This window comes from Gymnoscopelus braueri (assembly GCF_963280865.1).
Source record: "Gymnoscopelus braueri genome assembly, chromosome: 7".
NCBI lineage: Eukaryota > Metazoa > Chordata > Actinopteri > Myctophiformes > Myctophidae > Gymnoscopelus > Gymnoscopelus braueri.
Window position 1 is genome coordinate 57179756 of NC_137608.1, and position 25000 is coordinate 57204755.

Sequence of the window (25000 nt, forward strand, 5' to 3'; positions counted from 1 at the left end):
TGTTTTGGGGGTTTAGTGAAAGTTAAAGGTATGGTGTGTGTGAGTTTACCATAATCACAGTATAATCCTTAATCATATTCCATCATATTCAAGGGCTTTTGTAGAGAAATGAGACAGACTCCATAGATCACTGCAGAGGGGAGGGGTGTGTGTCTGTGTTCAGCTGATGCTCATTGATGTTATATACATCAAGGAAATTATGTTTCTGCACTCAGAATTTTCCTTTTGGTCCTAAAAAACGCAGCTTATCAATTAATCCATTAATCGATCAATAATGTTATCAAGTATCAATTAATGAATGAATCGATAATTTGCATCCCTAGTGTGTGTGTGTGTGTGTGTGTGTGTGTGTGTGTGTGTGTGTGTGTGTGTGTGTGTGTGTGTGTGTGTGTGTGTGTGTGTGTGTGTGTGTGTGTGTGTGTGTGTGTGTGTGCGTGTGTGTGTGTGTCTGCGCGTGTGTGTGTGTGTGTGTGTGTGTGTGTGTGTGTGTGTGTGTGTGTGTGTGTGTGTGTGTGTGTGTGTGACAACCTGAGTGCTGCTGTCTTCTCCAGTGTGTTGTCGTCGTCATGGTGATGATGATGATTGACAGCTCCGTCCTGCAGCAGCTGAAGCCATCGATCCTTGTCGTCGTGGCAACCAGCCTGTTAGGAAAGAACAAAGGATTTAGGATTCTATCGGAACATAAACTCCAACGGCGCTGAATCGTCAGACGGGACGTCCCGCGACCGGCTCATCCTAGAGAAACAATATTAGAGTCCGGCAACCCCCAGGGGTACACGTACTCGGGGACCCCCAGGGGTACTTGGGGAGCAGTGGTGGAAAGTAACTAAGTACATTTACTCAAGTACTGTACTTAAGTACAATTTTGAGGTATTTGTACTTTACTTGAGTATTTCCAATTTCCAATACTTTTACTTCTACTCCACTACATCTCAGAGGCAAATATTGTACTTTTACTCCACTACAATTACTTGAAAACTTTAGTTACTAGTTACTTTTCAGATATAAACTATGATATAAAACATACATTAACCACTTTAGCCCTATTTTATACCTAGGCTATTTGAAAATAGCCGATCTACAAGCTCACAACGCGTCGCATCGCGACGCGTTGTGAGCTTGTAGATCTGCTATTTTCAAATATTTAGTACTTTTACTTTTGGTACTTTAAGTACATTTTGATGCCAATACTTTTGTACTTTTACTCAAGTAAATTTTGAATTCTGGACTTTTACTTGTAACAGAGTATTTTTATATTGCAGTATTGGTACTTTTACTTAAGTAAAGAATTTGAGTACTTTTTCCACCACTGTTGGGGAGTTACAGGTCTGTAACTCTGAGAACAAATGGAACTTTCTCAGAGTTGTGAGAAAGGTGAGAAAGTGAGGACTAGCTGCAGTGTGTGTTTATTGCCAGCAGGAGGCGTACCTCCAGGACGGCCACAGTGTCTCCATGCTGCAGCAGAGTGATCCGGTAGGAGGTCTGGGTGTCGGCTCCAGGTTTTACCTCACACCCTCTCAGATGAACCGTGTACTGAGGAGTCCGCTCCTTCCTCCTCTCCGGCTCCTCCTCCTCCTCCTCCTCCTCCTCCACATGCTCCTCCCCCTCCCCCTCCTCCTCCCCGAACATCTTCAGAAGCCCCGCCTCCACCTGACACAGGAGGCTCTGCCATTGGCAGTTCATCAGCACGTTCAGGAAGCCTGTCGGCCAATCAGATCAGAGGTCAGATATTTGATATTGACAATTACCATTAAATTAGGGGTTGTGAATGATCTTCTTACAGATAAAATGTATCTGAATGCAATGAATTTACTTCAAATAATAAACAGCAGATACAAACAGGAATAAACCTCAGAAGTTGCGGTTCAGTTTTAAACCCTTTATCTAACTAAATCAATTAATCAAAAATAATAATACATGCGTTAGTCAAACACACAGATCATGAATCTCGGCCGTCACGAAAGTCTGCGTCTCACGCATGCAGCCACGCACGCTCATGTTGAAAACTTAATCCATTCCAGAACTAAAGTAATCCCAAGTGAATGTTCAGGAACTCCAACGGAGAAAACAAAAATAAAATAAAATATAAACAGTGTCACCAGTTCAGAAGAAAGTCCTGAGCGTCTTGTGGCCTATTTTCCACCGATAGCTTTTGAGAGATTAATAATTAATCAAACTGGACCAGGTCTTGGGTGGACTCGGCCGGCAACTTCCACATATTTTATAGTGCGTCAGTCATTCCACGGACCCGTCAATCAATCAATCATTACATCAAATCATGAATGCAAACCCTTGCTTTGACTCTCACCCCCCCCCACCCCCATTGTTTCCTCTGACTCTGTACATATAGTATTATTTTTCTGTATTTTTGTGTTGATATTTGAACTGTTTGGTTGCTACTATATATGTTTATGAATTGAATACCCAGGACCTCAATGGAAACAAGACCACAAGGACTTTTTTGGATGTACCTTCTAGACAAAGTGTTTTTAACTTCTGCTGTTTTTAAATTTCTGCCTAATAAAATATTCAATCAATCAATCAATCAATCAAAATAATACATTTTGCCCATCACATAGTTAGATAAATTATGATAAATTACCTTTGTCCTTGTTGTTATGACAGCTGGAAGCTGAAGACTCTTCACACAGTAACACTGCACTGGACTAGACACAAGTATTATTATTATTATTATTATTATTATTATTATTATTATTATTATTATTATTATATTGTGTGTGTGTGTGTGTGTGTGTGTGTGTGTGTGTGTGTGTGTGTGTGTGTGTGTGTGTGTGTGTGTGTGTGTGTGTGTGTGTGTGTGTGTGTGTGTGTGTGTTACCCTGCAGGACAGCGGTATGTCTGAGATGGACATAGAAGACACTCTCTCAGTGAGATCATAGGACGTTGAACCACTCACTTCCTCTATCGCCTGAACACAAACACACACACACACACACACACACACACACACACACACACACACACACACACACACACACACACACACACACACACACACACACACACACACACACACACAAAAACACACACACACACACACACACACACACACACACACACACACACACACACACACACACACACACACACAAACAGTAAATAGAAACATGTCGATCAGATATCCACAGTACACAGTACATATTAGCATAAACCAGCTAATCAATAATGCCATAAAGATTATCCAATGAAATACAAGGATCCTTAGATGAGTTCAGAACATTGGCTGTGAGTGGTCAGTGATAAGCTGTACTGGTGTTGATTGGTTTATGTTTACACTACATTACAGTCATTTAGCAGATGCTTTTATCCAAAGAGACTTACAATAAGTGCATCAACATAGGTAGGGAGAGAAACTCTCTCCCTACCTATGGGGTAAAAGTGCAATATATCAGCTTCCTACTTTCATAAACAGACAAAACAGCAAAGTCAAATGAGCAAGAGCTAAAACAAATAAGTCTATCGACTAAACAAGATCCAATAAATCAATACAAGAATAAAACAAGAGTTCGCACAACTAGTTAACAACAAGTAGGCCAGGCAAAGAGGAAGGGTAGGAACGTTTAATGTCATACTTTAATCTCCTCCCTGTGTGACGTTTTTCTGTTGTTTGATGTGTTCTTTTTTTGCACTTAATTTAATTAAGTTGGGAAGCCAGTGTTTACAATGTGTGTACGCTGTTCCTGATATGATCTGTGGTTGTTATAAAAAAACTAATCTCTTAACCCTTAACCCTTAACCCTTAACCCTAACCATGGGAAACAGTCAAATCAATGTAGGGACATAATTCATGTGCCTGAAGAGACATTCCTTACCAAGGTGCTAAAGTACCAACGTCTTCAGGATGCTATCATACCGCTTGGTTACAAATGTAAACTGCCTGTGTTCATATTTGGAAGCCTCTGTAATGTCCATGTATTAGTTGTGAGAGACCTGCAGATTACAGGCTTCCAGTGTCTGTGATAATTGTCAGTCGCCACATCATGGAGGAGACGATGCTTCCTGTTTCCTGAGACACTTGTTGTTGAGTTTCACAAGTTTCTGCATCTACTACTGTTTGTGTTCAACCATTTCTTGTTAAACGAATGTGAACGCAAATAAAGATGTTAAATGTGTGTGTGTGTGTGTGTGTGTGTGTGTGTGTGTGTGTGTGTGTGTGTGTGTGTGTGTGTGTGTGTGTGTGTGTGCGTGTGCGTGTGCGTGAGTGTGAGTGTGAGTGTGCGAGTGTGTGTGTGTGTGTGTGTGTGTGTGTGTGTGTGTGTGTGCGTGTGTGTGTGTGTGTGTGTCCATGGTTGGATGATGTGTGATTCCTCGTCATGTTAGCCTTGTTTAGCCGTTAGCTTACCTGTCTCCACTCCAAAGCGTGTGATTGGTCGCTGAAGCCCAGCGTCAGCGAGTCAGAGCCGACCACCACCTTCAGCTCCACCTCCACCTCCCGTCCTTTGCCCCTCCCCCTCCCACCCGGGCGAACCGCCACCCGACCCCCCCGCAGGTCCAGCTCCAGCTGAGGGTGCAGGTCCTTAGCACACTTATAGCACTGCAGAGAGAGAGAGAGACACTTATAGCACTGCAGAGAGAGAGAGACACTTATAACACTGTAGAGAGAGAGAGAGACACTTATAACACTGTAGAGAGAGAGAGAGACACTTATAACACTGCAGAGAGAGAGAGACACTTATAACACTGTAGAGAGAGAGAGAGAGAGAGAGAGAGAGAGAGAGAGAGAGAGAGAGAGAGAGAGAGAGAGAGAGAGAGAGAGACAGACATAGAGAGAGAGAGAGAGAGAGATCCCTATTTTTGTCACCATTTTTTACTGTTTTGAAAAACATTTTAAAATAGTTAAAATAGCTGATCTACAAGCTCACAACGCGTCGATGTAGATGTAGATGGGCTAGTTGAACTAATTCTATTCCTATAACCCCAACCTTAGGTAACTTGGCAGATCTGTGTTTGTACACACACTCCCCCTCCCCCCCTCCCCTCTCTGACAGGTATCAAGGTGATCGCTGTCTCTGATGCATTCATTGATTAGAGAGAGCATCAACGAGTTTGACACTTTTATGGCCCCATCAATCAACTCAATGCAAACCCCTTTGAAGTTCAAAGGGATCAATTAAAGGGATCAATTAAAGGGATCAATTAAAGGGATCAATTAAAGGGATCAATTAAAGGGATCAATTAAGAGCTCCGGCCGAGCTCACCATCAGAGTTTGTCTCCTGATGATGCAGAGCGTCTTGGTCCAGGTCCCCAGCCACCTCTTCCTCCACAGGTAGCCACAGAGGCGGGACTCCCCGCTGTGGGCGGGCCGCACGCAGGGCTGCGAGCCGCTCCATTGGATGTAGCGGGCGCTGTCCTTCGCCGACTCCTCCCCTTCGTCCTCCGGCTCCTCGCCCCCCTCCTCCCGTCCGCCGTCCTTGTCGCCGCCGTGGTCGTCCTCGCCGTAGGACTCGTAGTGACTGCTGTCACTGTCTGTCTTCTCTGTAGGCAGTGGTCAGTGGTGGAAAGTAACTAAGTACATGTACTTAAGTACTGTACTTAAGTAAAATTTTGAGTATTTCCAATTTCCAATACTTTTACTTCTACTCCACTACATCTCAGAGGCAAATATTGTACTTTTACTCCACTACAATTATTTGAAAACTTAAAGTTACTAGTTACTTTTCAGATATAAATTATTACATTATAAAACATACAATAACCACTTCAGCCCTATTTTATACCTAGGCTATTTGAAAATAGCAGATCTACAAGCTCACGACGCGTCTGCCAATACCTTTGTACTTTTACTCAAGTCAATTTTGAATTCTGGACTTTTACTTGTAACTGAGTATTTCTATATTGCAGTATTGGTACTTTTACTTAAGTAAAGAATTTGAGTACTTTTCCACCACTGCCACTCTACTCAGGCTACTCACTGACAGTCAGTCACACAACTCACTGACAGTCAGTCAGACAAATCACTGACAATCAGTCACAAAGATCACTGACAGTCAGTCACACAGCTCACTGACAGTCAGTCAGTCAGAGAGAGAGTCAGTGATCAGGACAGCAGAATCACCGTCATCTCTCAAGTAAATCGCCATGTCGTTCATATTGATTCCCTGACCTCAAAATACAGACCAGGGCCCACATTTTCAACCAGTGCAGGGCTCTAGCGTGTATGTGTGTGTGTGTGTGTGTGTGTGTGTGTGTGTGTGTGTGTGTGTGTGTGTGTGTGTGTGTGTGTGTGTGTGCGTACCAGTGACGGGTGTATCAGGTATGAAGGGTTCTGCTTCCTCATAGGTATCTTCGTCATGGTCATCATCATCGTCATCATCATCATCATCATCATCATCATCACCCAGACCTCCTGGGGGGAGGGGGGGCACTGTGGGACCCTGGCTCTGACATCACAGGAAACAGGAAGTGCTCGTCACGTTACAGAATTCTCGCCCCGAGACAAACAGCCCCCTGATGATTAATCCATCCAAAAGCCATCATTTATTTTAATATTATTTTCAATGACAGCTTCCGTTCCAATTCACATCAAATCCAGGGTAGAAAAGTAAAGTTATATAGTGCAGCTTTAACATAAATATAATTTATCAATGTGGCCATTTTCATACAGTCAAAACACCACATACACACACACACACCACACACACACACACACACACACACACGCGCGCACACACACACACACACACACACACACACACACACACACACACACACACACACACATACACGTTCCGCGTGGTTTATGAGGACACTGTGTTTTTTCCTACATTATGCGGACACCACTTTCCACTGACTCTACAGTGTAGTGGGGGGTACCAAAAAATCCAGTTTGAGCCACACAACACGAATCTCACTTCAGATTTTCAATAATCACAACAGAACTGAAAATACAAAATCCTACATTATGAGGACACTGTTAATGAGATCCATAAGCTCCGCCCATGACTCAAACATGTATTATTGGGACTGATGCTGTTTGTAAGGACAGTACACACAAAACAACCACAATCACTATAGTGAAAGTGTTGATGTTTTTATAAAGCTGCCAGCTCTAGATTAATTCAGCAAATGTATAGTTAGCAATTGCTTTTCACTTATATGTGGGTTGTCGACATTACCTCAATGTCCTACTTCAAGGAATGGATGTTGCAATTGAACATTCACAACAATACTTGCCTCATGGATGTTGTCAGCATGTCTATGGTTACTGTATATCTGGCAATTGAAATCAGAGGAACTATTACCTGTACAACCAGAAATGTCATATATGCTGACATGCCCTTGTGGTCTTTCCTGTGTTGGCCAAACAAGTAGAGCCCTCTAACACAAATAAGTGAATACAAATCCAACATCACAACCAAAAAACCCAGTAGCCCTACGCTTCAACAAAATGGGACATACCGTCGCATCACTTAGATACGTAGGAATAGAAAGGGTACAGCTGCCATGCATAGGTGGAGATATCCATAACCTTCTCCACAGAAGGGTGGCCTATTGGATCTACATCTACCGCACACTGCAGCCCGATGGGCTCAATGAGGACTATACCTATCAGCGTTTCTGTAAACCCTCTGAAACACAAGGTCTTTTTATGTCTGGAGGACTGCAATAGCTGGACTCTGCTTTTCTTCATGTTACGATGTCTTTACTGATTTTTAACCAGACTGTCACATGGATTAAATGAATATTATGGTTCTATTATATATTCACTATGGATTGTTGCCCCTTTGTCCTTAAATGTGCCTCTAAGGTACCGTGATTATAGTTCTTCCTCACCTTTATTACTGAATGTAGTCTTTGTGCCCCTAGAGCAGATTGCTAAGCCTCAAAGTAAAACGTTTAAATAAAACATTTATTTAAAAATGAAAACTATGTCTAGCTAACATGTGTTTATACTTGTATGTCATGTGATGGGATTTCCACAAGTAATTATTTATTCATTCACAGATGTCGTTAAAAGTAATCTACTCCTGCCCTATAGTCACGTGTTGTGACCCATCACCATATAAGGGAGGTGGGTCAATAATGTTGTCAGCTGATGAAGGCTAACTGTGGCCGGAATGTTGTGTACCCTGTAATGTTTGTTTTAAATGAACAAAGCTGTTGTGCAGACTAGTCGTATATTGGCCCTGATTGCTTGTATTTTATGAACATTATATGTTAAAAGTAACCTTGCTAAAAGTTAAGAATAATGTGTTGATTCAGACCCAGCCTAGTGTCTGCATAGAAAATCAGGGACACTCTGCTGGGTGTGAATGGCAATTTACATCTCTATTGTTAACTTGAAGACCGTTTGGTCAGAGAATGGCCTCTTCCTGGACACACCTCGACAGATAGAGACATTGATCAAAGGACATGAAAGGAGTTGATCTGGTCACCTTTCAGGGTGACCCCCACCCACAGGAACTTATTTTAATGTGAGCGACAGTGTTTAAAAGGTGAACTGTAAATGTGACTTGTGAGTTAGTGCTGTCTCCCCACACCGTGAGGGAGGGCTCCCTGTTATGATGCTGTTGATGCTGATTAATGAATGATTCTGAACCTGGACTCTGGACGTCTCCTCGACTTTCTTTTAAGGAGCTAGGCCTGGTAACCCGCAGTAGTTATGCTTCATTTACCACAGACTTTAATTCTGTATATCTGTTCCCATCAAACAATAGGTCCAACCTTTTGAGTCAGGGACAATTATCTTCCTGACTCCTAATATCATATCAGCGAGACAAAAATAATGAACATTACAGGTAGCCACCGCCATCATTAAGGACCCCCACCATCTGACTCACAACTCCAAGGACCCTCATCTCACAGCCTGGTTGTTCTCCTGCCATTAGGGAATACAGTAGGTATAGGAACTTGGCTGTAGAATCAACAGGATGAGACGACTTTCTTCCACAAGCTATGAAGACTAAACAGACTGACTCCCCTCCCAACAGTCACTTCCCCAGCCCCCCCCTTTCTCTAACAAGGGGAACAGCCTGTGTTACATACTGTTTAAATAAACTCAAATCTGCTGCAAATTAACTGTCGTATGAGTGGGCACTTAGATGGACAGTTTTAAGTGCACTGCAATTAAGCAGATGACATTGTTTTCATCCAGCGGGTAATGCAAAGGAAGAAAAAAAAAGTGAATCTTTAAATAGCAGATCTACAAGCTCACAACTTTTGAATGTACTGTATGATGAAGTATAGGTGGGTTAAGTCTATTATTCATCCAAAAATATTTAACATGATAATAAAAAAAAATCCAATTAAAATCACCAACCTCCTACATACTGGTGACAGACAGACAGACAGACATGACACAGACAGACAGACATAGACAGAGAGACAGACAAACAGATATTTATGACACAGACAGACAGACGGACAGACAGACAGACGCGACAGAGACAGACAGACAGACATGACACGACACAGACTGACTGACAGACTGACAGACAGACAGACATGGCAGACAGACAGACAGATATGACACAGACAGACAGACAGACAGACAGACAGACAGACAGACAGACAGGACACAGACAGACAGACAGACAGACAGATGCGACAGACAGACAGAGAGACAGACAAGACACAGACACACAGACAGACAGACAGACAGACATGACACAGGCAGGCAGAAAAGGCAGACAGACATGACACAAGCAGACAGGCAGACAGACAGACAGACAGATATGACACAGACAGACAGACAGACATTACACAGACAGACAGACAGGCACACAGATGCGACAGACAGAGAGACAGACAGACAGATAGCCATGACACAGACAGACAGACATGACACAGGCAGAAAAGGCAGACAGACATGACACAGGCAGACAGACAGACAGACAGACAGACAGACAGACAGACAGACAGACATGACACAGACAGACAGACAGACAGACAGACAGTCAGACAGGCAGATGCGACAGACAGACAGAGAGACAGACAAGACACAGACACACAGACAGACAGACAGACAGACATGACACAGGCAGGCAGAAAAGGCAGACAGACATGACACAAGCAGACAGGCAGACACACAGACAGACAGACAGACAGACAGACAGACAGGCAGACAGATATGACACAGACAGACAGACAGACAGACAGGCACACAGATGCGACAGACAGAGAGACAGACAGACAGATAGCCATGACACAGATAGCCATGACACAGACAGACAGACATGACACAGGCAGAAAAGGCAGACAGACATGACACAGGCAGACAGGCAGACAGACAGGCAGGCAGGCAGACAGACAGACATGACACAGACAGACAGACAGACATACATGACACAGACAGACAGACAGTCAGACAGGCAGACAGATGCGACAGACAGACAGAGAGACAGACAGACAGATATTTATGACACAGACAGATAGACAGACAGACAGACAGACGCGACAGACAGACATGACACAGACTGACAGACAGACATGGCAGACAGACAGACAGATATGACACAGACAGACAGACAGGCAGGCAGGCAGGCAGACAGATAGACAGATGCGACAGACAGACAGACAGATGCGACAGACAGACATGACACAGACAGACAGACAGTCAGACAGGCAGACAGATGCGACAGACAGACAGAGAGACAGACAGACAGATATTTAAATGGACACAGACAGACAGACAGACAGACAGACATACGCAACAGACAGACAGACAGACAGACAGACATGACACAGACTGACTGACAGACAGACATGGCAGACAGACAGACAGATATGACACAGACAGACAGACAGACAGACGCGACAGACAGACAGACAGAGAGACAGACAGATGCGACAGACAGACATGACACAGACAGACAGACAGACAGACAGACATGACACAGGCAGGCAGAAAAGGCAGACAGACATGACACAAGCAGACAGGCAGACACACAGACAGACAGACAGACAGGCAGACAGATATGACACAGACAGACAGACAGACATTACACAGACAGACAGACAGACAGACAGACAGGCACACAGATGCGACAGACAGAGAGACAGACAGACAGACATATAGCCATGACACAGACAGACAGACATGACACAGGCAGAAAAGGCAGACAGACATGACACAGGCAGACAGACAGACAGACAGACAGACAGACAGACAGACAGACATGACACAGACAGACAGACAGACAGTCAGACAGGCAGACAGATGCGACAGACAGACAGAGAGACAGACAAGACACAGACACACAGACAGACAGACAGACAGACATGACACAGGCAGGCAGAAAAGGCAGACAGACATGACACAAGCAGACAGGCAGACACACAGACAGACAGACAGACATTACACAGACAGACAGACAGACAGACAGGCACACAGATGCGACAGACAGAGAGACAGACAGACAGACAGATAGCCATGACACAGACAGACAGACATGACACAGGCAGAAAAGGCAGACAGACATGACACAGGCAGACAGGCAGACAGACAGACAGACAGACAGACAGGCAGGCAGGCAGGCAGACAGACAGACAGACAGACATGACACAGACAGACAGACAGCCATACATGCAGACAGATGCGACAGACAGACAGAGAGACAGACAGACAGATATTTATGACACAGACAGACAGACAGACAGACAGACGCGACAGACAGACAGACATGACACAGACTGACTGACAGACAGACATGGCAGACAGACAGACAGACAGACAGACAGACAGGCAGGCAGACAGACAGACAGATAGACAGATGCGACAGACAGACAGACAGAGAGACAGACAGATGCGACAGACAGACATGACACAGACAGACAGACAGACATACATGACACAGACAGACAGACAGTCAGACAGGCAGACAGATGCGAAAGACAGACAGACAGACAGATATTTAAATGGACACAGACAGACAGACAGACAGACGCAACAGACAGACAGACAGACAGACAGACAGACTGACTGACTGACAGACAGACATGGCAGACAGACAGACAGATATGACACAGACAGACAGACAGACAGACAGACAGAGAGACAGACAGATGCTACAGACAGACATGACACAGACAGACAGACAGACATACATGACACAGACAGACAGACAGACAGTCAGACAGACAGGCAGACAGATGCGAAAGACAGACAGAGAGACAGACAGACAGATATTTAAATGGACACAGACAGACAGACAGACAGACAGACATGACACAGACTGACTGACAGACAGACAGACAGATATGACACAGACAGACAGACAGACAGACAGATGCGACAGACAGATATGACACAGACAGACAGACAGACAGATGCGACAGACAGACAGACAGATGCGACAGACAGATGCGACAGACAGACATGACACAGACAGACAGACAGACATGACAGACAGACAGACAGACAGATATGACACAGACAGACAGACAGACAGACAGACAGACAGACAGACAGACAGACAGACAGACAGACAGGCACACAGGCAGACAGACAGATGCGACAGACAGACAGACAGACAGACAGAGAGACAGAGAGACAGACAGACAGCCATGACATAGACAGACAGACAGACAGGACACAGACAGACAGACAGACAGACAGAAAGACGCGACAGACGCGACAGACAGACATGACACAGACATGACACAGACAGACAGACAGACAGACAGACATGACAAAGACAGACAGACAGACAGACAGACAGACAGACATGACACAGACAGACAGACAGACAGACAGACAGACAGACAGACCGACAGACAACAGACAACAGACAACTGCAGGCTGTGTCTGTCAACCCACATGCAGCTTCTATCTAAAAGTTCTATGGGTCATGGAATTTTAGGTCACATTTTTTTTTTTTTACATTTTATTCGTGTTTTTCGAATTTACTGCAAAAAAGATTCACTGCAGGAGGCATAAACATCAGCAAGGCTGCTTTCTGGGTCCAGATTTATGCAAGTAGACTAAGCAGTCACACCTTGCCTGAGTCAAACAGATTGGACTCATCAAGGCAAATGCAGATTGGACTCATTAAGGCAAATGTAACCAAATGGACCCTACGGGTTCATTTGGTTACATTTGTGCACTAAAAGGTTATGGGGGGGTTCTTGAAAATAAAAGTTAGAGAACCACTGTCAAAATCAAACAATAATAAATGTCAAAGTAAGAACATTACAATGTCATATAAAAAAAAAACATTGCCACGGACAAGGCCAAGTCTTGCCACAGATACATTTGTCCATATATGGACACATTGATGACCCATAGCCTGAATTACATTGTTACTTTATACCACCTTACATTTATGTCATAGTATGGTACATAAATATGTTAACCCCCCCAAGATACAGTATGTCACAAAGTTATTTCTGTTTCCATTAGGACAGATTGAAAATAACTTAATGCTTTATGCTTGACATTTAACCATTTGAACCCCAACATCCCTATTATGGGGGAAGACAAAAATAGCCGATCTACAAGCTCACATTCCAACGTGAGGCATTGTGAGCTTTATGATCTGCCATTGTTGGCTAAATAATTTGGTGTGGATATAAAAAAAACCTCTGCAGTCTGGTGCACCCTTAACTCAGAGAGATCACAGCAGAACCATTGAAAAACTTGATTGAATCTGTTAAAAAATACCACGTGTTTCTTCACATACAAGCATTATTCCATAAAATGTTTGCATCAGCCTGGCTTGTCATGAAAACAATGAGCAACACCTTCCACTCATTAGCCTACAACGAATGCAAGCATACATGCATGTGGAATGCAATGCACAGACTCTCAAAGTATAAATTGCATTTTAATGACAGGCAAGCGTCTGATTGTAATACAAATATACTTACTTTGGATGTTGTACGCTTCTTTGTTCCACTGACTTAAACTTCTGTGTCCTCACTCCCCACTGCTTGCTACCTGCTGACACTCTGTGAGAGTGTGAGTGAGATGGGGACTGGGACGCAGGTGATTTTGATGAGTGGCTGATTGCAAGGCAAAATGGTGTGTTAAAGACACAGGGCATGTTTAAAAGTTGAACCGAAAATGAAGTCATTGTGTATTTTCCTTAATTCCACTAGAAATGGACCACCAGGATGAAAAAATACTTTAAAAATATTTATATCACTGTAAATTAGCAAATGTTACTTTGTGAATAATGAGTTCAATTTGTGGTATATATTGTGGTAAGAGGAGTGCTAGTATTATCTGTTTTCATATATGTTCTTGCATGGACAGTTTGATTTCCTAATAATTTGTTTGAAACAAAATATATTTAGTTTTTCTGCTAAAGAGCTGTAAATGGGGTGACCTCTGTTACTGAACAAACACTGTAGCAGCAGTGATTGCAATAAGATTGTAGAGCGATTTAACAGTTAATTTGGGAAAACATATCACTTACTGTACATCACCTTAAATTCAATTTACTCACAATAATATTTACTCTAATATGGAGTTAGAATTATTTTATTTGCACTATTGTTGACAATATAATGGTGTTTGGTTCCAGAACATTGGCATTTACCTTGAGAACAGCTCTCTTCTGTGTCTGTATTAACATTCAGGGTGTTGAATCCTGAAAAGGTGTAGGCCTTTAGGGTGGCAAAAAAACAGCTCCATAGGCCACCTCTGTTTGGCACTTCTTTAGCAACCATCTGGCCTATTGTATCTATACCTAGGTCTTGGTCATATAATGTCATCACACCCTTCTGTTTGCCCCATTGTGTCATTGTGCATCATACTCAGAAGAACAGCAGCTTATTTCATGTACCTGAATCATGACACTACATACATTAGATCTGTGAGTCAGAAAAATTTATATGCAAGAGTTACAGTTGATAAGAATCAAAGTGTCTGTGAATTCCCACATCCATTATATAAATCTAGGATAGTGACACCAAAATTAAAATGTCTTAACCACTTATGTTGTTGAGCGGAGTCCCTCGAGAGTCAGGGCTCTATACTAGTGACTTGAAAATAGCCAATCTGTGATGCGTGTTTTCTGCGAAGGTTTTCCCCAGAATACGGATACTGAGATGTAAGTGGTTAAAATCAACTTTAAAATTCTAATAGCAAAAACAAGTTGCCTGACAAATACTTGGAATATGAAATGATAACTTTTCATTGCAAAGATACTTCAATAAATTCAACACTTGAGATTTACAACCTCACAACGCATTGTGCTGTGATGCATTGTAACCTTTAGACAGAAGAAACACATTGAGAACCTACAGTAGGCCATATCATTTTGGCATTGTGCTTAATAATGTAAGGCTTGCATGCAGCTGCTTGGCCATTGAAACCCATGCCATGAAGCTCCTGGTGTGCCGTTTTTGTGATTATGTTAATGCCGGAACCGAGGTGGTTTGGAACTCTGTAGTTATTGTTACCGAGTGTCTGTGTCTTTGATGCACTATGTGCCTCAGCACTTGGCACCCCAGCTCTGAGACTTTACCTGGTCTGCTCACCGTTCTGAAGTTCCTAACTTCCCCACTTTGTGTGTTATACCTTTTAGCTTATAGTTTTCAAGGCTGTCCTGCTTTTCATATATCTGCTGATAAAGTATTCAATTCAGGCAGGTTGAAAAGGAGAGAGAGAGAGAGTGAGAGAGAGAGAGAGAGAGTGTGTGTGTGTGTGTGTGTGCGCATGCGGTTTATGAGGACATTTCCCATGAATACTCACCACATTGTGAGGACCTTTGGGATTATGAGGACAGGGCCAGTGACCGGCTTCAAATGCTATCAATGCATTGAATGGGAGATTATCACATTTTATCAGACCATTGAATGGGCGAGTAGGCGACGAGTAGGCGATATACAGACCTACCCGCGATTTGTCAGATCATTCATTGGGCGTAATCAGGAGCTACTGACCTACTTGGAGGCGGAGCAGTCCCCACAACAAGATTTACGATTCTGTGCCTATCGGTACATAACTCCAACGGCGCTGAGTAGGCTCAGGCGAACGTCACACAGTTCAGGACGGCAACTCGTCGCTTTAGCTCCCTCGGTGGTCCTTCACAGGGTTCCAGTTTGCCTGAGACTGCGCGCCTCCGTCATGGTCCGAAACCAAAACCAAAACCGAAACTGAACTATTTAAGTCATCTCCGTTGGTAGGTCAGTATGTCTTGATAACACCCAATGAATGGTCTGATAAATCGCGGGTAGGTCAGTATGTCGCCTACTTCGCCCATGCAATGGTCTAATAAAAGGTGATAATGTCCCATTCAATGCATTGATAGCATCCGAATCAGGTGCACCAGTGTCCTCATAATTCATAAGACACTGTTTCTACTTCGCAATAATACCACTTACAGTTGATTGTGCAATATCTAGAAAGGAACACATGTCATGAACTGAGTTGTTGGAATGGTAGCATCCTATTACAGTACCATGATCAAATTCAATGAATTCTCTTTAACAACCTATTTTTTCATGTTTATAAAGGGACTGCATTGCTACCCTTGTGTTTTACAGAAAACTCTCCCAGCATATTTTCTTCATACCACACTCTGAGCTGAGTTAAGAGCACACTCTTAACTCACAAATAAAAGCAAAATGAGTTGTGTTCAGCACTGCAGCTGAATGGGTCAAGTGGGTATCGGTACCTGTGTGTTATACTTTTTAGCTTATAGTTTTCAAGGCTGTCCTGCTTTTCATATGTGCTGATAAAGTATTCAATTCAGGCAGGTTGAAAAGGAGAGAGAGAGAGAGAGAGAGAGAGAGAGAGAGAGAGAGAGAGAGAGAGAGAGAGTGTGTGTGTGTGTGTGTGTGCGCACGCGGTTTATGAGGACATTTCCCATGAATACTCACCACATTGTGAGGACCTTTGGGATTATGAGGACAGGGCCAGTATCCTCATAATTCATAAGTTGATGAGACTTAAATAAACACCTTTGTCCATATAGTGTGACTGTTACTCGATAGAACTCTATAGCCCCTCAGCAGAATTCAAAGTAACATTTGTACGGTACCGATACCCACTTGACTCATTCAGCTGCAGTGCTGAACACAACTCATTCTGCTTTTATTTGTGAGTTAAGAGTGTGCTCTTAACTCAGCTCAGAGTGTGGTCTAAATAAAATATGCTGGGACAGTTTTCTGTAAAATGATTAGGTAAAAATGGATGTGTATCCTCCTCAACCATTAGTCAGACAGACTGAGTCAAATGACATGCTTTCTTTTCTCCGGGTCAACATGACCTATTAGAATTGTCCTATAATTATGTGGGAACATACAGAATAATATAATACATTTTTAAAAAGGCGAACATTTAATTATTGCAGAATTGAATGCAAATGACAAAATGGAACATTGGGATCTACTGCTTGCCTGTTAGTATTTAGATAGTTTCTGAAGCCATTGGAGAGAGTGTGGAAGCCATATTGATATTTCATAATTAATGTGTATTGAGTAAAAATGGTAAAACCTAAATATTTGAAGAAGATAAATAATTGCTAAATTCATATGTTTAATTCATGGTATATGTATGTACAAGTATTGACATAAGAGGACTTTTGCTTTAAGAGAACTTCAGAGAGTACCTTTGTTAATTAAGGCCTTTGATAATTAAGGTTGAGGTGTGGACAGGTGTGTATTGTGTCACTGTGACATTTTGATGATTAGACTCAGCTGCTGTCATCAGTGGGACTGAGAGTCAGTCAGTGCCAGTCAGTGGCAGACAGTTTGGAGTTTGGAAGCATACAGTTTTCTTACCGTCTTCATCTCACACAATTGTAACCTGTGGAATATTATTTTTTGTCTTTTGAGAAGTAAAACTTCAAGTACATTTTTACAACCGTTTGGAGTGAATTATTTTAAGACAATTTTTTGGGAAATACAAAAAGTGAGCAAACGAGTAAGCCACATGCTTCCAGTGGACAATTTAAACCTCTACAGAGAGTATTTGTATGTGTATCAGCTATGACAGTGACACAGTGTCACAAAGTGTCAGCGAATGCTTTTGAAAAATGCAGGTCTAAAGGCATGCAGTGTACAGTAGCTAAAAGTGCCTTGTGGCTAAAGTAACCTAGTCAGGACACAAAGAATAGTCCCTGAAGGCAATCAAGTTAGTGATTGGCAGTCCAAAGTCATGCCACAGTTAACTGTCCAAATACAGGTGAAGTTGTCACTCACTCATACAGTACACACACCCCTCAGTATGTATCTGTCTCTCAGGTGTATGTTTCATGAGAAAATGCTCTTAATTGAAAGGTGGGGGATGGATAATGTTAGCTGTGCTGAAGCAGCAAAACAAAGCAGGAGAAGGGGGAGGGGGCAGAGCTCTGGGCCATCAATTAAGCAGTGAGTTGAGGACAGAGTAGAATGTTCAAAAATAAAGCAAGGAAACACATTTATCAGCACCTAACACCTCACAGATCCGACAGCTATGCCCATATATGCCAGACCCTAAGGCAAGGGTGAAGTTGATCGGAAGAGAAGTTTGCAAGATACAGTACGTTTGCACAGTCTTAGGACATGGCGGTTCTGAAGAACCGTTGATCCAATCAAATTCATGGTCAAGACTATACTTCCTGAGGTTACTCTCAACAATACAAATGTAGTGTGAAGTCAACTGAATGAGCGGTTGTTGAGATATGCATGACCATTGGGAATGGGCCGGGACGGTTCTGGACAACCAACTTCAGGGTCAACTCTCCACTTCCTTGTGTCCTTACCAATATAGTCCATAGGCCAGACCCCAAATTGACCCCACAAGGCCATATGTCCCCAAAATAATAATGTTCAACGTTGCTCAAAATAACATGTTGTTTGACCGATTTGATAAAATGAAGAGAACAGCTTCATGATCTGTGTAATCCATGCATATAAAACTCTACAGCTTATCTATTATTTCATGTTAGTTAATGTAATGTTAGTGAAATAATTCTGCCTCTTGGAAAAGAGATTTTAATCTGAATGAGTATTTTGATCTATATTATGTGATTAGTTACATATCAAATTGGTTGCAACATATGTCATTTTTTAAGGTATTTGCTCAGTTTGTGAGTAGACTAGGTCTATGAACCAAGATCAGTAAGATGCAGATAGTGCAGGGATACTCAGACTATGTCTGTCAGAACAGCTCACAATCTGTAGAGTTCCACAGCTGCCCTTCCCCCAACACCTCAACGAGTTTCAATTAAAGAACAAAGACAGTGCTCCCAGTGCTCCCCTCCCCCCTGCACCTTGCTTGCTGCCAGCAAACTGCAGCCTGGAAGCACAATTGAGATTTCCTATCCAGGCAGTCAGTTGGGTTGGTTGTATGCAGTTTGAATTTTTGACTCTACAAACTTAACCATTTGGACACTTAACACTGAGGATTTGTAGAAAAAAACTGCTTTATGTGTATAACATTTGTAATGAGTCTAACAGTGATGTTTAATGTTTTTTTTATTCATATATTTTTATAATAAAGGCCTGGGTTTTATTGTTTCTGTCTCTGCATATGAAAATTACACTACGCTACACTATAATAGAACATATCTTGCCTAGTTCATGGGAGAAAGTCTGTGCTAAAGTTAAAAAGGAGAAAATAGACGCTATTAAATAATTTGTAAATACACTTGATTGGTGTGGATTCTACATTAATTGTAATTTTACATTGCACTAGTATGCATTACCTTACAGTACAAGGTCTATTAGTTGAATAGGTTCAGTTGTCTGACAGTTACAAGTTTTATTTTTTAATCGTTCATGATGTATAAATCTGACAGAAGTGTTTACAAAGTTTTTCTTCAAACTTTGAAAAAATCTTTGTAAGGCCAAAGGCAACATCTGTATGTACGGTTGTTGTGTCCCTGTCAAGGTGGCGTTGTAGTGTCATTTTACCAGCTTCTCCTCCACGTCTTCGGTTGAACAATATTATTAGCTCAGCATAGACTTGTGGAGTTAGCTTTTTCACATGGACAGGATCCCACCAAATATGGCTATTATACAGAATCTCTGTGAGGTTGCAAGACTTCTGCTAATGGAGAGTGAGAGACGTCAAACTGACAGGTTTATTTGGGCAGATGTTATGTTGCAGATATTGTATGTCCTCTCTGAAAGGCAGAGTAGTTGGCTTGTTAATGTGCATGTGATTCAAGTGTGAAGAAGGAAAAGGAATCATTACTTGTATAGTTCATGGAGGGTTTTAATATAATTGTGTGGTAATTTTTAGGCAGATTTCTATTGTGTATTTATGTGTGGGGATAGTGGGGATGTAACCTGGGTCCTCCACTCGCGCCTTAGTGCTTCCTTTAAGCGAGGAGGTGAGGATTAGATGCGAGTCTAGAGGAATCGAACAGGTTAGACTGATAGCAACATTCAGTCACATATGAGGAAATGGCATATTTGGGACAGTCACCTGTGTATACACTTAAAGAACCAACCTTGGTCGTATGCTTTATTCAGGCCAAAACAGTCACTTTATTGGGTGCTTTATAGTCCCACAGGGAATGCTCCAACTTGTCTATAAGTGACATCACTGTCATATACCTGAATGCTAGTGAGGTCACTGGCCTACATGTTGTACTTACACAATTTTCATAAGAGAGAATCTTTCCCTCTCTTTCTCTCTCTCTGATTGATTGAATACTTTATCAGCACGTATGAAAAGCAGTACAGCTTTGAAAACAATAAGTTGAAAGTATAACACACAAAGTGGGTTAGTGGGGAGGTAACCTGGGGGATGGTATGTAATTAGCAGCCACCTGCCATCTTTGTGTCTGTATATCGCATCCTGGTGAAATCTCTTAGTGTGTTATCCCCTGTCACAGGTCAGTCATGCAGTCTGTAAACCACATTGATGAACAGCCGATTCAAAGAAAGACAGTTGTGTAGTGTGAACTGCTTAGCGATCTTATCTACCTGATGACTTTGAAAGTTGTACAGTGTGTACGAGCCATTAGCTTTGTTCAGACTGCATAAATTATATTTGCTGCATAAAACATATTTGGGCTGCAAGTCTGAACAGGGCCTCACTCACTCACTCACTCACTCACTCACTCACTCACTCACTCACTCTCAGGGACATTTTGTGATTGGTGAACTGACATCACAGGGGTGGAAGTGAATGAGGAGATGGCATATGGGTCAGTCACTAGCCAAATTCCATTACTCTAACTTCCATACTCACTCCACCCGAGTCTGGAGGAATCGAGCAGGTTAGACTGATAGCAACATTAAGTCACATATGAGGAAATTGCATATTTGGGACAGTCACTGTTCCAAACACTTAAATAACCAACCTTAGTAGTATGCTTTATTCAGGCCAAAAATAGTCACTTTATTTGGTGCTCTAGGTCCCACAGGGAATGCTCCAACACGTCTATAAGTGACATCACTGTCATATAGAATATAGAGAATTTTGCCTTTTCTTTGTCATACTGTGTAGAAGAATAATGCTGTTAACAGTATTAGGATTAAACCTAATTCTTGCAGGCTTTAACTTAATTAGCATATATACCCAAGGGTAAAATTTCCCCTAGGATGCCTACTCCTGTATAGCTGACCAAAATGTACATGGTGTCGTGGTCCCGATATGATATAATGTATATGGGAGCCGAGCTGATGAGCTCCGACAAACACGACTGTCCAGAGCGGCTATGAAAGGGTTTTGCCCAGAAATAATTTTACTTATCAACATCATAATTGGTAACTAGCAAACAGGGCTATTATGGTTCATAAATGTCCAACCTGTTCCTTTAAGATAACTGTTAATACCTCTAAAGTTGACAATAATGCCATTTAAGTGGCAAAATATGTAATACTATAAACAAATACCCGATCTACAAGCTCAGCACCTTGTGTTGTGAGGTGTGAGCTTGTAGATCAGTTAGACAGTGGTGGCACTGATATGCAGCATTTGTTGATGAAATGAAACAATACAAAACTGTTTTAATTGTATCATTTAAAAATATATTATGGTAATGCATTGATTTGATCAAGTTGAGTCAAAACATGATTGAATTGGGAACGAGTTATTGGGTTTGCCTTGACATCCAATTGTAATGGCAGTCAAATATGGATAAAAAGATAATGATATTTTGATTGTGGCAGTTAAGGTTTCCTGGTCAATTGTTATTTGTTAATACTATGTTGAAATCAGGTTACACATACACAATTGTGAATTATGAGGACAGAATTGTGAATTATGGGGACATTCGGCAGTCAGCCAATCAAAAGCCTCGAAAGATACACATGTGTGCATATTCATGAGGGGGTGCAATACCTTTTCCGGACACAGGGACACTATTGAGTCTGTCCTTATAAAACCTATTATGTATTATTAGGACATTGGCTGAAACTTAGAATTTGGGCATTTTAAAGGTATAGAAACACTTCTAGATTGTTTGAATTGTGAGGACACTGGCCCTGTCCTCATAATCCCAAATGTCCTCACAGTGTGGTGTGTATTCACGTGTAAAGACCTCATAAACCACAAAAACAAGTGCACACACACACACACACACACACACACACACACACACACACACACACACACACACACTAATAGTAGAATAGACAGAGCCAGTTATTTCCAGGAAAACCCTGAAACGAGGGTTGCGACTCATGTCACTATTACTACCGTGTGTGTGTGTGTGTGTGTGTGTGTGTGTGGGGGGGGGGGGGGGGGGGGGTCATCACGTAGGCCAGATGGTATCGGTTGTCGCGATAGACCACTTCCTGCCTCTACTGAGCCTTTGGCCAATCAGAAGGCAGATGGCCGCACGTGTAAACACAACGCTTCCTGTCACCCAAACACACACACACACACACACACACACACACACACACACACACACACACACACACACACACACACACACACACACACACACACACACACACACACACACACACACACACACACACACACACTCACTCTATGTAACCTGACCATCTCCTCCCAAAACTTCTTAAAGTTCAGTCTCTCATTAACAACCCACAGCACACAACAAACCCTCTCCTCTCCTCTCCTCTCCTCTCCTCTCCTCTCCAAGTCTTAACCATACATAGGACCACAATGGAAAGTAAAATAAATTATAGGATATTCTATGTTTTTGTTTTGTTTTGATTTAAGTATCATAGCAGACATGAGAAGTACATTAACATGATGGTGACATGATTTGACTGTCAGACAGACAGGCAGACAGACAGACAGACAGACAGACAGACAGACAGACAGACAGACAGACAGACAGACAGACAGACAGACAGACAGACTCACCTCTCTCTTCGGCCACAGAGACAGCAAAACAGACTCTGTAGAAACACAGACAGACACGCGCACGCACATGCACATGCACACGCAGACGCACACACACACACACACACACACACATACACACACACACACACACACACACACACACACACACGCACACACACAGTTAAGATGTATAATGATAATATTAGTAGTCTAGTAATAGACTACCCCCCCCTCTTACGGGTCATGGAGGTAAGGACTATGTTTCAAAACAATGCTGTCAGGTGACCGTGTCATTTATGATATTTACTTATATTTATAAACTACAGTAGGAAGTCACATGATTCACCGTCCTCACTGAGCATTTCACACGTCAAAACAATTTGAGAGATTCTTTATATTTAGAATAGAATAGAATAGAATAGAATAGAATAGAATAGAACTTTATTGTCACATCACATGAATTACAAGTAAAACAGTGGGTGAAAAACATTGTAGTGCAGCTTAAAACAGCAACAGCAGTTGAGAGTGCAAAAAAGTGCAAAAAAACTTTAAGATTAAAGGTTCTATTACACTTTTGTAGTTGCCAACAACGCCATATTGTAGTTAGTTTGTTGTTCCAATTAGGGTTTAACATTTTCCGGGAAATAGCTAATTTTAATTCCCGGGAATTTTCAGACCTTTTCCCGGGCTTCCCGGGAATTCCCGTTAAAGGGTAAAAAAAAAAAAAAGGTACCCACTAAAATGCATTTATATGTAGATACTTAAATAGCCAATTTTATATTGAGGTGCCCAAATGTCCCTATTGTGTCCACCTATGAACTTGCACTAATAATGACTTAAGTTGATTTTTTAAATCATATAAATATAATATAAAATATAATATAGTGCCCTGGCGGAGATCTGCCATGTTGCGCAGCAGCGGGTGAAGACAATTAACTTAAACGAGGAGCTGCGCTGTGCACCCAAAACGCACTCAAACAATGTCAAACTCTAGCTGCTGAAATAAACGTTCCATTTGTATCATTATTGACAAGAGAATTTGCAAAAGGATTATTTATTTATTGTCCATCAGAGCGCCGGTGAGGTCACAGCTTATCTCTTTTGTAGGATATTGATTTGATAGCCTAAACTTGTAATTTGTTTGCAGTTATTAATTTATATTAGGCTACTTGCTGGATATTGAGACTCCATTTTGGGATGTTGGCTGTATGTTGTCAAATGTATTAATCTATATTTTGTTGTTGATCAAATGTCGGGTTTTGTAGTGTGATTTTGATGTGCACATGCATGCGCTGCCACTGACAATCAATGAGACAGACAGCTGTTGTGCAGTTCACTTGTTCTACTGGGTAGTTCTAGTAAAATGGTAGTTTGAACGTTCTAAAATGCAAGTGTAGGTAGGGTAGGCTACATTAATGATGATAAAAAAATCGGACCACCGACCACATCGGTCTAATTCTCTCTCTCTCTCTCTCTCTCTCTCTCTCTCGCACGCGCTCTCTCTCTTGCTCTCTCTCTCTCTCTCTCCAGTCTCTCCTCTCTCTCTATCAAAAGCATTGCTTGGCTTGCGTGCATTTTAAGCTGGAATATAGGCTCGAAATCAAACCTACCCACTGTTTATGCAGCGTTTCACTTGATGTTGAATCTCAACTAGTCAACTGGTGTCTACTGTTTGACAGCAGAGGAAACGGTGAAATCAGCGTGCGCAGGGCAGGCAGGGGGGCATCACGGCCACTTGTCTTTTATTTTGTTCATTACTGTTACATTCAGTGCGTCCCATATTGGTTCTCACAACGGGACGATGGGACCCTGCCCTGGTCGGCAACGCG

At 42.2% G+C, this 25000-nt stretch overlaps 1 protein-coding gene across 1 annotated transcript in view; it reads right to left on the reverse strand.

Moving 5' to 3' along the window:
* The window catches only part of LOC308089170 (actin filament-associated protein 1-like 2), a 40087-nt gene that overhangs the window by 3388 nt on the left and 11699 nt on the right, over positions 1-25000 (reverse strand). The window contains exons 4-11 of the mRNA XM_080433734.1: positions 23190-23224; positions 6258-6402; positions 5220-5497; positions 4364-4555; positions 2840-2929; positions 2603-2666; positions 1429-1700; positions 529-641 (exon numbers count right to left, since the gene is read on the reverse strand). Coding sequence (XP_080289860.1) covers positions 529-641; positions 1429-1700; positions 2603-2666; positions 2840-2929; positions 4364-4555; positions 5220-5497; positions 6258-6402; positions 23190-23224 — 1189 coding nt within the window. The remainder of the gene's footprint in view (positions 1-528; positions 642-1428; positions 1701-2602; positions 2667-2839; positions 2930-4363; positions 4556-5219; positions 5498-6257; positions 6403-23189; positions 23225-25000) is intronic.